This window comes from Glandiceps talaboti, chromosome 13 (assembly GCF_964340395.1).
Source record: "Glandiceps talaboti chromosome 13, keGlaTala1.1, whole genome shotgun sequence".
In the NCBI taxonomy this organism is placed as follows: domain Eukaryota; kingdom Metazoa; phylum Hemichordata; class Enteropneusta; family Spengelidae; genus Glandiceps; species Glandiceps talaboti.
The window spans coordinates 15429302-15444136 of NC_135561.1; the positions used below are offsets into that span (position 1 = coordinate 15429302).

A 14835-nucleotide genomic window follows, 5' to 3' on the forward strand; every position below is an offset into this window, starting at 1 on the left:
TGTTATTTGAATTGAGCCTGCCGTTGTTGAGAAAACGATGGCACAAACAGACACACTCTCAGATAGACACACACACAGACAGACACATCCGCACATACATTTTTTGGTGTCTACAGCCCTACGGAACTATCTTAGTGTTCAATTGTGCTAAAATGACATTTGCGTGAAGGAGCAATGAGATGAGAGTTTATCGGCAGAAACCCTGGTTTCCCGCAGAATATTTACTTTGAGGTTGTTGTAAAAATCGTATGCTGTCGATTAATGAATTGATTTAGTGCTCAATACAAATACACGTCATTTGTCACCTATTGCAGGAAATATACAATTCATTTAATCATACAATTTATGGCAGTGAAGCAACTGCAAATGCAGTAAGCATTGCCATGGTAACGGTTATTCCATTACTGTATTGGGACACCGCTCGTCCTACCATTGCACACGTGTCTTCCTCCTGTGGCAATGGCTCGGTGATTTCTGGAACAGCAAACTTTTTACCATTTGTCTGTAAGAAACGATGAGATGGGAGTATTTTTATTGTCGTGTAGCTAGATAATGAAACCTATGACAATCTTGTCCTTAAACTCCGTGCATTGTGTTTCACTTTATATAAAAAATACTATTTAATGTTATAAGAGTCGGGAGGTGTGACGTTTCATATCAAGTGCATTTGTCCCTTTTAAATCTGCAACTAAATTTTATTTTGAAACTGTTAGACATGATGCCTTACTCGTAATACTGTACACTTACCTGAGTTGAATTAACTATGGGTTAACATATTTTTGTAGCACTACACACAGTATGGTGATAACCAAGCAAATTCAATGCTTTTTGGGTCCTCGCAAAAAAAATAAGCGCCCTCTAGGAATCATGCTTTCAACCAACAGAGGCTAATTATTGTCATTCTAACAAGTTTTAATGAATACATTGTTGGTTGTTTGATCATAATATTATAGTCCAAAATCAGGAGATAAACAATCCGTAATGACAGTCAAATGTACTCTATGGGCTCTGCGAGCATTTTACACGGTCAAAGTCATAATGAATGCATACATACATACATACATACATACATACATACATACAATGTACATACATACACACATACACACACATACATACATACATACATACATACATACATACATACATACGTGTATATACATACATATATATATATATACATACATACATACATACATACAGACAGACAGACAGACAGACAGACAGGCAGACAGACAGACAGACAGACAGACAAGACAAGACAAGACAAGAGCATGACGAGGAAATAAAAGAGACAGAGGAAGAGATAAACGAGACCTTAAAAGACAGACAGCACAGATATATCACACCATAGGCTAACTTACATCATACATTTTATTTTCTCCCTGACAGGTTGCGAAATACGTTTGCTGATAAGAGTCCTCCAAAGTGTCAATTTGTTCCTGATTCCAATCCAAACTTTCTAATACGGCAAATACAGACTGGCCAGCATACTCCTCGGGTTGTACTACTACTGGGGGATATTTACTGATAGAAAAGAAAAACACAAGAATACAGAAATGAAGCAAATATTTAGAAAACAAAATTGCTAGCATCATTTCATAGCGTGACATTAAAATACTACTTTCAAAAAAACCCAAACCAGATTGATTGTGTTACTGGGCTAGCAACGAGTTTGTATAGCTATAAATTTGATGCCTACACACACATATACATACAAACATACATACATACATACATAACACATACATATACATACATACATACATACATACCGATATGAGATTCGTGTGATGCCGCATAAGTTATACAATGCCTCATTAAGAACAATGGCACTGTCACACCTGGTTAGTGGAATACGTGGGTAGTAGTACAAATAATTGAGACACATCTCTTCTCTCGTACTTAGACCGCCCTGTATTGAAAAAGAGAGCAAATTTATTATTTACAGAAAACACATCTTCTGTCGTTGTACCGTTCTTTTTTTGTCTTGGAGAGGAAATGGTAAATAGTACGACTCTAACGTTAAGATACAGTAGATTCTATTATGCTTGGGATAGTTATGATGTCTTGAACATTGGCAGATTGACATCTCTAGGAACCATTTCCGCTAAATTTCAGCCCCAATAGCTTGTACTTTTTCCATCCTTGAGAATCCCCCCCCCCAAAAAAAAGCAAAAAACAGACCCCCCCCAACAAAACACCAATATAATTGGTCGGTCTTTTTTGAGAGAGAGAGAGAGAGAGAGAGAGAGAGAGAGAGAGAGAGAGAGAGAGAGAGAGAGAGAGAGAGAGAGAGAGAGAGAGAGAGAGAGAGAGAGAGAGAGAGAGAGAGAGAGAGAGAGAGAGAGAGAGAGAGAGAGAGAGAGAGAGAGAGAGAGAGAGAGAGACTAGAGAGACAGAGAGAGACAGAGAGAGACAGAGAGAGAGAGAGAGACAGAGAGAGAGAGAGAGACAGAGAGAGAGACAGACAGACAGACAGACAGACAGACAGACAGACAGACACAGACACACACACACACACACGCGCGCGCGCGCACACACACATACACACACGATACGACACAAACACAGGGGCAGACAGACGTTTTACCATACCTCGTCTCATTTGTGCGAGGAAATGCCGGTTCTGTATAGTTATGTTCTACTTACGTATGTCATTCCCGTTCTTGACTCAGTATTATACGTGCATTCCAAAACGAGATTGTCACCCTGTTGTAAATGAAATAAATAATTATATGCAGTTAGAACTCTGACATGGGACAGATTTACTTGTAAACTCCAAACGTCTCCGTTATGGCTTGATGATAGCCAAGTAATATTTACATATGGACATCACACCATACCAGTTTACACAATGCTATACAAGGTGAGCTGTTCACAAGAACATACAACGAAGTTGACACTATTCAACTATCTCAACCTAACTTTAAGCACAGGATGTGTGCTTTAAGGTAACAAATAGTAACTCAAGTCTTACTGGCGTGATGTGGATAGGTTCTTCTAGATGTCGCATTTCTTGGAAGTTAAAATCGTAGCTATTATCAACAGCGATTACTTTCTTTTCAACGCCTTGACGGAAATGACGACTTCGGAGGCTTATACCACCGAGATGGGAATGAAGTAAAGATGCAAACACCGTGATTCCGCTTGAATTACCTAACACCTGAAATATACAACACAGCATACGATGAATATTACACTCATAGTAAGGCCAAAAAGAGAGAGAGAGAGAGAAAATGAATGTTCCTGGTAAGCGAGCGCATTACTTAAATACTCGTGTGTCGGTGTGTGTGTATGTGTGTATGTATGTATGTATGTATGTATGTATGTATGTATGTATGTATGTATGTATGTATGTATGTATGTATGTATGTATGTATGTGTGTGTGTGTGTGTGTGTGTGTATGTATGTATGTATGTATGTATGTATGTAATGTGTGTGTATGTATGTATGTATGTGTATGTATGCATGCAAGCATGTGTGTATGTATTACATATGAGCCACAATGTTTGAGTTATATTTGACTTATCCTCGGATAACTATGTCCTTGAAAATTGTCTTGGAAATGAGCAAGGTATTCATGAGGCATAACAGACATACAACTAGACACACAGGCACGGTACGATACTCCTGTTACACGACAGTCTTCGCCAGTTGTTGTACCCACACAATAATAATTTAGGAAATGCTGATTAAGGAATAGAGTAACTCACTTCTGATAAACACTCTTCCGAACAGAATCCAGGTGTCAAGAAATTGGAAGCGTATGGTGGAATGAGATGTCGAGGGATGGCGGTATTTCCTATCTCGAGAATAGAAGCGTCATTCTGACGTAAGATAGGTGTGTAATAGATACGTATACCGGAAGAATCTACGAATGCTGGGATTAAAGAGACCACACAGTTATTATAAGTATTTTGTCACGTGAAGACAGCCACACACACACACACACACACACACACATATATATATATATATATATATATATATATATATATATATATATATATATATATATATATGAAAGTGTACAAGTCGCATGGAAACATGGGTCTGTGTATTTGGGATAGAAAGTAATTATGATATATAGTATATTTTCGAAATGTAAGTCAAACAAAATGTCCTCATGCATTGTTTATCGTGTTCAATTAACAGCTACAGACGTTATATTATTGGAGTTTAAATCCATGTACGAGGCTGTGGTTATGAATATATGATATGATATTTTGTTCCTTGACATAGGCTGCTGTCAAATGGTATATTATATAACTTTATTACTATTGCTATAGATCCACTGTACAACAATTGTTTTTCTTTTTTTCTATGTATGGCCTAATTGTGTATTTTCAACTACAAATAAAGTTGATCTTTAACCCCCCCCAACCACTGTGTTGTGTTGTTGTGTTGAGTAGATTCAATGTAATAAAATGATGCACGTTTTGATGAACCAGATTATCCAACCACTTACTGTCCTTAAATTCAGGATTATCATAATGTATTTCCATGACAACAAAGTCAGGATCACCATTCTCCAAGTCCCCAAGTGAGAAGCCGGCTTCTTCTGGTAGATGGAACGCCTGTAGTGATAGAGAAAAACGTGACCAGAATTCAAGTTTTCGTAATGACAGAGTAACTTTCTGTATGTGAAGTTTTCTCTTAATACTTAATACTTTTGTGACCACATAGTTTTCCGATTTACTGTAATCAACTTCTTTAAGTTATTTGGGCTAACCGTTAGTTGCACATATGAAAGGAAGTTGCGTAAAATTGACGAATTGCATGTTGGCTAAAACTACCGTATATACGCTCAATTCTTAAAATAAAAGTCTTGAAGAAGAGGGCAAGAGATAATGAATTACATGCAGAACAGGAAATATGGGTACTACTAATATGCCGAATACTTCTTCTACACTCGAATACCCCCACCCCCTCACTCCCCTCCACCATGGACCATGGTAGATACGTAATGGTGCACTTTTTCGAGTATGGCAAGGTTTTTGTATATTCATGGAAGTATAATGTATACTGCCAAATTTATACTTCCATGGTATATTCAACCACATACATGTACATACATGAACTTGGTAGGCGTACAGAACTTTTGGCTGCTAGCATATCTTTAAACAATCGTTTTTAGAGCATTTTATCTTCTCTAAAACAACTTTCAATCGAAGTTAACAGAAAAAAAAATTGCTCAATGCTTTCCTTCTCGACGTTTTTATTTTTCCATTATTTTGTTTATTGTCTTAAACCTGTATTGTGATCATATTGCCACACAGAAATCTGGCTAGGTTTGTGTTTTTTGATATCTATTTACCAGATGTGTAACAAGCTACAATAGATTAATTAACGTTTGTAAGAACCAATCATCTAACTAAAGTGGCTTAAAGGGGCACAAGCTGAGTTTGTAATACATGGTTTTGGTTGTAATTTTTTGCAACATACTTAAACTGTATTCGCACTTTTCTACTCATATATATATAACAATCACCTATAATTAAAGGGGTACGTGCTGAGTTTATACATGTTTAGTCATAGTTTTTCCTGCACAAATAATAGGTACTCCCATTATTGTAACTACTAAAGCACACTTAACCATCACTTGCAAATGACTACACTCATACCCAGAATTAAGATATAACTCATGAAAGTCCCGATGACGTAATTTATGATACGTACTAAAGAATGTTCATGAAACTCCAAACCTAGTATGCAAGCATCTGTTCTTACAATGCTAGAAGACAACCATAATGTTGTAGAAGGCATATATTGACATTACTATTATACTGGAATGTGGTTTCATTGAAATATTTTCACTTGAGTATTAAAAAAGCTTGTAAACGCAGCTCGTGTCACTTTATTAGACACGAACCTGTTTCAAAATATGACTTATAAACTTTTCGATGACGTAATGTATTATAATGTACAGAAAATCCTTGCAATGCAGTCAATTGTTCTAACACTGCAAGAAGACAAATGCAATGTCATAGAAGACATTCTTGTCAATTAACATTATACTAGTTAAATATAATTTTTTTGTGAAAGTATTTACATTGGAGTAAAAATTCTCTTTGAAGTCAGCTTGTGTCTCTTTAATCTAAACTAGCCAGTGACATTTTCATTCTGTGATGACAGGATTGAATATTCGAGATAGAAAATCGCGTGGCACACTTACACCTCCTCCAATGGCCCACGAAATGATAATGGTTGTACACAGAGTCATATTTGCTGGCATGTTAGGTTGGTAACACTCATGTCCACTGCGGTCATACTTTTCGTCAATACTGTGGAAACATTGGTACATTAATATATGGTGAACCAATGCCTCATTCCCTTCTTGAATAATAGGTTCGTACTGGAAAACAAACAAACAAATATGAGTAGAAAAAATCAAAAATAAGTAGAGTAAGACTTGGTGCCGATTACAAATACATTCTTGTAATGTTGTCTAATGTAGAGACAAAGATATATTCAATAGTCTGCACCGAATCATATCAAAAACTATAGGCTCATTTCAATATCGAATTTTTTCGCGTTTATTTATTCTCATATATTTTAAGAAAAAACCCTAATGATAAAAGCAACATGACTTGGACTTACAAATAGCTATTAATACCGGGCCGTTGTGATTAATACAGCTATTGTTAATAGGGATCTTGCAATCCAGACTGAGCATGCTCAGATGCAAAGGACTATTTATCCGTGGTTATCGTAATACCTAATCTGGAGCTACTGATAAAATAAACCTCCCACAATTGTCAGGGTAACCATGAATTGATTATTTGTGGTTACAAACAATATATCAACATTGTTTACGATACTAATTGATTCGTATTTATTATAACACTTCCCCTGGTGCAACATTCAACATGGCGGGTTTGCAAGTTCCCTATTCCTTGGTTGTCAAGTACTGAAAGGGGAACAAAAAGAGACTGGACTTATCTTAGCTGTATTGCTATATGGTTTGGCCAGGAATGAAAAGTCATTTACACAAATCCTGCATCACGTGACCCCTCTAAAATAGAGTTATGAAAATTGGCGAATCTGATTAAGAGGCCTGTTGTACACTGGGGCTAGGCTTATCGGGGATAAAGTTTAGCGTTCTGCATTGTCACGTCCATTTCCTACCATCCTTCTTGGTATTAAACGTGTAATTACCAAATTTTGGATATCAGTGTCATGAAAATTTGAACTTATATAGAAAGGTAAAGCTTTAAAAAATGAGTTGGCTTCTCACCACCTCCTCGGGGAAAGAAAGTATGTCTATCTCCGAGTTGGTTAGAGCACTCTGACTAGTATTCTGGGGACGTGGGTTCAATTCCTACACGTGTTACCTTTCTTTCCTCATTTATAACAAATTTAATATGATTGTTGTTGACTTTCTGAGAATATACTCTGTTTGGATTAATATTTCGTATATATACACCACAACACATATCAAATGACAAAGCTATGACGGTATGGAGCGTCGGATATTTCTGGAATATAGCTAAACTGAAATGCGAGCAAACATTTTCAATTCACAGCTTGAGCCCTTGGTACCATCCTAGACCCGTAAAATGGGAAATACCTTCAATTTTAGTTACTTTTGTAAGATATTATATCTTGGAACCAATACCGTACCATTTATATAAATTTCTGCGTGATTTCCATTTTCCGATTACACAGTATATACGTAGCTAAGTATTGTCTGACCTTCGGTAACAAAAGATTGCAACAAAAAGGCCTTGCAGTGCATTATAATGTTTTGACAGCTATAAAATACACTCATTAAAGATTATATCCACTAATTGTACATTTTGTATTTAATTATCTATTTTTGTTTGTATTTAATATTTACTTTACACTGCCCTCTAGTTACCTTGCTTGAATAGTAACTTTGTAACATTCTTATGTGTGAGGGTTAGACTCGATTAGCATTATGCTAATTTTTCTTACACCCATTACCTAATAACCAATCTTTGTCTACTTTATAGTACGAACTGTAAAAATAAATCTCCTTATATGGTAATAAACTACATTTTATTAAAATGATTCGTACAACTGTACCGTTGCGTTCTTTTGTGATACATGACAAGATTGCGAGGTGTTCAAAAGGAAAAGCCGAAAGACTGATGAACAATAATTTCGTTCGCAACTATCTCAATTAGCAACGGATATGACATGATTTTTGCAATCGCAAAAGCAATGCGGAAATTACAAGTACTGGTTTGTGAAAAATGGTACAGTCGTACTTAAGAAACATTACCCCTCAGGTTAATTGGTAGTATAAAATTTTGGTGAAAACATTACCTTGATCATGTGGTGTTTCTTGTCCAACTTAGGGAGTTTGAATAACATGCACCAGTACGTAGTATCTTTGTGATGAGGAACAGTGACCTGAGTTGAAATAAATAACATTCAAATTTGTGTCACAAAAAAGGACACGGGATTCGTTTCTTGTGTGGCACCATATAAGAAGGTAAAAACCACATGATATGTAGGTAAACGCTTTACTTGAAAGTATTCGTAGAAAAAACCAAGATTTAAAATTTGTTACACTTTTCCATCATGATTACTCGACTATTAGCAAGTTTTCATAGTAACTAATTATTGTTTGGCTTTTACCCATAATATCATATCATCTTCCAAATTAATGTGCACCTTGAATACAGCAAGCTTGGAGTGTTATTGTTTTACAAAAACCTCTAAAAAACAACCAAAAAAACAACAACAAAAAAGCCCATAACGAAAAACAAACAAACAAACGCACGTTTTGGTTTAAAAAGTCAAACGTCAAGAGATCATCTCCAGTTGGCATGTCTGGTAAATCAGGTGTATATCCTAATAGATGTATACTACGACTTCCACGTTGATCACTGCCATGGTAGGATAAGCCTGTTTCTGATTCTGGGTCGTCTTTATGATAGGAATAGATAAGTCTCAGAGTACCGCCCTGTCAAAAAGACAACAGTTGTTAGGAATATATACAATGAATTTCACAACACTGTTCAGCTTTTCTGTTTGATACAACCAAGCAGAAACCAACAAGAAACTGCATATACCACCCTTCAATAGCTAGCAAATAAATCATTTAAATGTTTTGCAACTCCATGTAGACATTCGGGCGCCAATTGTTTTCTTAGTATCAAACACCCGATGAAGGGCGCACGTTGTTTATTTGATGTCTGTATGGTGGCTTGTGTAGCGAGAAACTGTACCCATTCATCAATCTTGCTATTATAAAGTGTAGCATGTCAAGTTTCTTCTTTTTTATGCGTAGTTGTATCAAAACAAAAAAACTGAACGGTGTTGTGAAATTCGCTGCAAGTCTGAGTTTACCGCCCTGTCAAAACACATATGTTGTTAGTACTATCAAAAGTAAACAGAAAACGACATAGGCATGGGTGCATCATCATCATCATCATCATCATCATCATCATCATCAGCAGCAGCAGCAGCAGTAGCATCATCATCATCATCATCATCATCATCATCAGCAATACCACCAACAACAGCAACAATAACAACACAAGAACAAAAATACCATCAAATATATCAACAAACCAGCATCATAAACAGGAAACTCGAACATTTCAGTGATCTTGATTCATAACAATTGTAATGACATCTTAATACTTACAGCAACAGTTCTGTCTTTATCATCGCATGTTTCAAGTTTCCGTGTAAATTTCAGGATGGTGTGTGTCTCTGTTTCCATTCCTCCAAGAAGTTCATAATCTTGACTCTCATCGATGTCCGGTTCACCGTTTTTAGTTGCGAAGCGATCCTGAAATAAAGAATGATAAGGTGGTGTGGAATTAGTCATAATTAGTTTGGTAAAGAAACGAAGCGTCAGGCACGTTTGAATTCAAGTTCCTCGGTGTTGACATGTGTGTATGTATGTATGTATGTATGTATGTATGTATGTATGTATGTATGTATGTATGTATGTATGTATGTATGTAGGTAGGTAGGTAGGTAGGTAGGCAGGCAGGCAGGCAGGCAGGCGTGCGTGCGTGCGTACGTACGTACATATGCGTGCATGCATGCGTGCATGCATGCATGTATGCATGTATGTATGTATGTATGTATGTATGTATGTATGTATGAAATAGGTCAGTTCATTTACATATCTGGAAAAGGATTTCGCTTCAATACTTGTTCAATCATACTTGTGACAATCAGCGATGCTACATTCGTTACATTGTGAATTCCATCCTATCACCTCTATTACATACAGTTCAAAGGTTATGATAACAACTTGACATTGAGTAATACATAACATCTGAAATCACATGGTTGGTGGATGTAACGATATGGTTTCGATGAGTCATTCACACAATCTGTCAATAGTACAATGTTCGGTGAGGTTTGTTGTTGACATTTCAGATTAGAACGAACGCTATTTTGTCATGTTTTTTCAGATATCGAGCGATCATATCACACACGTTTGGTATACCACGACAATGATATATGTTTAAGTCAAAATAAGACATGGCATATTATCAATATTGTGACGTCGTGGTCACCTGATCAGTCGCCAAGTAAATGGCGTAACGGCAAAAATTGGAAAACACGAGGTTGCTAGGCTTAAATTCCTGATCGCTATCTCGATAAAATAAGAATCTTCTACGGTGATAAGAAAAACAAAACGTTCGTATAAAAATAAAGAACACTAAAGATTTGCATTATATTACCGAACATTGTGCCATTTTTATTTGGGGTGGGTTGGGTTGGGTTGGGTTGGGGTTGGTAGGAATGTTTTCTAGGAATGATCGAGGGTCAATTTCTTTGAAGTAGAGGTAATGTGCACAGCAATTTTATTTTTTAGTTTCGCTGTCAACGAAAGCCAAGTTCTTGAGCTGGATGTTATCCACTGGCCGCCCATTCCTAAACTTGTTATATTTTTTACTTCTTCTCTGAACTGCTCATCAGTTTAAGTGCTGTAATATTTTGTACGCATCTTCCAAGGGTTTAGTGTAACGTTTTCATATACATGTGATTTCAAATGACATAGTATTCTCCTTATGGGTGAGAATGTGCCAATTTGATCATCACAAATTTTTACAATGTTAGCAGACAAGAACGTCAGTGGTATATAATTTTGGATGGCTTTGGTTGTAAAGTCCAAATAATAGCTATAGAGAACACGTGCAGCAGTGTTTGCTGTCACTTGTTTTTGGGTGCACCATCAATAGCAAACAAATGTAAAAGTACAGCTAGGAATTAACTGGTGATATGGTATGATTCCCATTAGGCAAATTTAGTCTTCACAATCTTCAACCATACATGCTTACCTTGAAAAATACTTCACCGTCTTTCACCCAACCGATGACAATGTCTGCATTGGTCATTCCGCCATTGGGAGAGATACCAAAACCAACGTACCCGAGTGTTTCGGCATGAACCTCAAACGTGATCGTTTTGTCGTCAAATTTCCAGTACAAGTGGAATTTTTCGAACTCGTCTAGGTACGCATCATGGGTATAATCGTCTGTTGGAATAGATGCCCCATTTACACTTAATAGAGAGACTAAAACCAACAGGACCACTGCAAGTGCACCCGGCATCTTGGTAGTAGAAAGCTCTCTGTTTACTCGCTTCCTATGTTCATGTACTTCGGCCTACTGTCCTTGCATAGCATAATCAAGAACAATTTAGCATATGCAAATGGAGGGAGTGACCCCCCACCCCTCGGAGATTACGTTGCTCTTGGTCATCCGAGATATCCGACTGCATTCGTCATTAAGTAATTTGAGACTAAGAAGATAATGTAATAATAAATCAATTTATGTTAGTATTCGACCACAGTCCAGAGAGACTACGATATAGTACTAGGCGGTAGCTCTCTAGTCCATCCTGCAGACCATTACATAATGATCATGAAGAAGAGTTGAAAGGTCAGTGGCTTTACAAAGTGATACAAGCTGATTGATATGTTTTTGAGGTAATATATTTTTCTTCATATCAAAAGGTACTCCAATATTCTACTTTATACTGATGTATACTCAACCATCACTTGCAATAGACTGAACTCAAACTGGTATTTGGATATAACTTACAAACACAACTATAATGACGAAATTTGATATACGTATCAAAATGTACAAGAACTCTCTACTATACAATCAACAGTTCTAACAATGCCAGAACACATATTGTAATGTCATAGAAAGCATGCATTGACATTAGCATTATACTAGTAGTACTTTAAATGAAGTTTTTTTGTAAGTCGTTCCACTTGAATGAAAAGCCTATAACCTCAAATTGATTTTACCGGATTCTCTGTCCAGTGGTAACACTTTTAAACACATACAAAACCCATCAAAACGCATATTCAAAACAATTCACAGGTATAGAAGGTAAGTCATAATCTGAAAACTCTTCTGCCAGTGTATCGGAAAGCCTTTTAAACGCATATCTATAAATTACATCATTGTGACTGTCATACAGGCGTCAAATCTAAATAAAATCTAAATGCCACCCTGAATCTAAATGAGGAAAACAGAATTAAATATATTAAAAACAAATATCACTCTGATTGGCGAGTGATTGGCACTGATAAAAAAAGGTGAGGCGATGCGACACAGATTCTACATCGACAAAGAAGTATGTGATTCCAAACAAAAGTTGTCCTGAAAACATAAAGTTGCTGAGTTGGAGATAGGGAGACTAAATTGCTGAAATGTTATTTTATATTTGTGAGCTATATACGTCCAAAACAGGTAATTATTTCTGATCAGCGCGCGCATCACTTAAATGCCATCTATCGCGTCGGTCTTTTTTCGTGTTTTTCCAGGTCATGCAGTCTGAGATCAGCGATCGAATTGACACCGTGACACTTCGTTATCATACACTTCACATTCCTTAATCATTAAAGTACTATCAATTATACACGTAGTTGTGTAGATTTTCGTCAAATCCATTAGCACTGATCTTTCATTTCCTTTCCTTTCCTTTCTGTTTCAATTGATCTCAAATAGTAAATTGGTTTCTCGTTTGAGGTCACATATCAGGATCATTTAATTGAATGAAACCAATTGCATCAAACTAATTGTAACAACGGAATATATATTATATGACGAATTGAGTCAGGCTGTCTTTAAAAGTTGTTGCAATTAACATACTTCAACCAGTCCTGACGAAATGTCTAACCGTGGACGCATATAAATCATCCTAATTTAAATATCATATCGTGCACGTATATCAGTTCGCCTAATCCAATTCGTGGGTGTGCCAATACAGATACATTAATAGTTTCACCAGTATTGAGAAACATTATCAGCTGTAGATATTTCAACAATTCCATGATTTCTGCATGATGGTGTGCAATGAAATGCTCTTACATTGGTGAATCAAATAATTTGTACCAAGATCTTCCATGAAATGACGTATAGCTCACAAATAACGACGACTGGGACGTCACGTCGAATTCAAAATCTATAGAAATTAAATATCAAGCAAGTTGTGACTTCGATGTTAAGGTAAGAATCTAGATATCTTTCAATGACAATGGAAATACTAGATCACTATTTATTCAAAATGGTCAGATGGTTACAACGCGGGTCATTAAATAATGAAATGAATAGATTTGTGATATCATGATCATCATAGGAACGAACGACATTGAATAACTTCATTTAATTGCAAAATAATTTAATTTCATAAACGTAACTCTAATAGCTTTATCTTTTTCGACCCCGGTATATTCGACACTAATACGTCTCGTCCCCATCAATACACATCGCCGTAGAGTATACATATGCGCAATCACAGACGCAAAATAACTGCCGCGGCTTGTGGTTCAACTGCTGATTTCCTAATTACCACAGTCATAGTAGGGTGGGGGGGGGGGCTATAGACAACACACAATCACAAGTTGGGTGAATAATAATACATTTATAGAAGAAAAATAAATAGAAAAAATCACAAAAATTGGAAAAGTTATGTCGGACCCGTAAAACAAACAAAAAAGGTGTCAAGTTACAAGTAAAAAATAATATACTATCGGATACTGAAATATGAAATATATGTTAATTAGCATGATAAAAAGCTGGAGCGTTTACCAATTAAATTAACGTAAAACTAGATAATTGAAATACTTCTTTACAAATAGTAAAATTGTTCAGCAACTGAAGGTATTTGATTGAATTTCAAAGAATATGCGAAATTTAAAAAACTGCTTAATTCAATTGAGAAAGTAGTTTAGTAGGTAGTAATTTTTCTCTTTTAAAATCTTAATCATTCATGTTCCTAATCTATGTAGATTGAAGACAGAAACGAGTAAATTCCCACAATTCTAAAAGCAAATTACAACAATTCTACAAACCAAAATAATGCTTTTAACAAGCTTGCAATCCAATCATAGTGCGCCTCCACCGATGGAATATCAAAATACAGTAAAGATAACATTTAATCTTGCTACATAATAGCGATGGAAAAATCTGCCATGCTATAACAGCCTTGTGACAATTGATAAACTTTACAAAAATATGGAAACAATTAATATTTTGGTGCTCAATGTATTTAAAAAAAAACAGTTTTCTTAATATAAGTTCTTTTGGAGGAAAAATAATTCATCATAGCATGCATAATCATATATGAATATTTCATCGTTTACGTTTTAAGTAACATCGAATTGAATTTTTAAGTCATTAAGTGGCAGACTACAATGTTGGAGGTTTTACGACAACTAAACGAATCAGTTCGTCTGTTGGACCATTTATAATGAAATTGTCAAACAACCCAAAAACTACAAAATATTTGTAGTTGACATAAGTGTATTGACTTGTAAAACAACAATGTCTACCAAAATTACAATTTTCAATAAAACTTAAATGCGGAAAAAT

General features: G+C 35.9%; 1 protein-coding gene across 1 annotated transcript; it reads right to left on the reverse strand.

Moving 5' to 3' along the window:
- Positions 1 to 343: 343 nt before the first annotated feature.
- LOC144444324 (DBH-like monooxygenase protein 1 homolog) lies at positions 344 to 11556 on the reverse strand. The gene is made up of 12 exons (XM_078133737.1): positions 11284 to 11556; positions 9627 to 9773; positions 8757 to 8939; positions 8297 to 8383; positions 6180 to 6359; positions 4473 to 4581; positions 3714 to 3884; positions 2981 to 3159; positions 2653 to 2712; positions 1776 to 1915; positions 1365 to 1527; positions 344 to 502 (listed from the first exon to the last, which is right to left on the reverse strand). The coding sequence occupies exons 1-12, from the start codon at positions 11554 to 11556 to the stop codon at positions 344 to 346; spliced, it is 1851 nt and encodes a 616-aa protein (XP_077989863.1).
- Between the last annotated feature and the right edge of the window lie 3279 nt (positions 11557 to 14835).

Excerpts from the sequence above, each read along its gene's own strand:
- LOC144444324 (XM_078133737.1), bottom strand. The coding sequence starts at position 11,556 with ATGCCGGGTGCACTTGCAGTGGTCCTGTTGGTTTTAGTCTCTCTATTA. Across the intron at positions 9,774-11,283 it reads ACGGTGAAGTATTTTTCAAG|GATCGCTTCGCAACTAAAAA; the intron begins GTAAGCATGTAT and ends TCTTTATTTCAG. Across the intron at positions 8,384-8,756 it reads TTGACTTTTTAAACCAAAAC|GTCACTGTTCCTCATCACAA; the intron begins GTGCGTTTGTTT and ends ATTTCAACTCAG.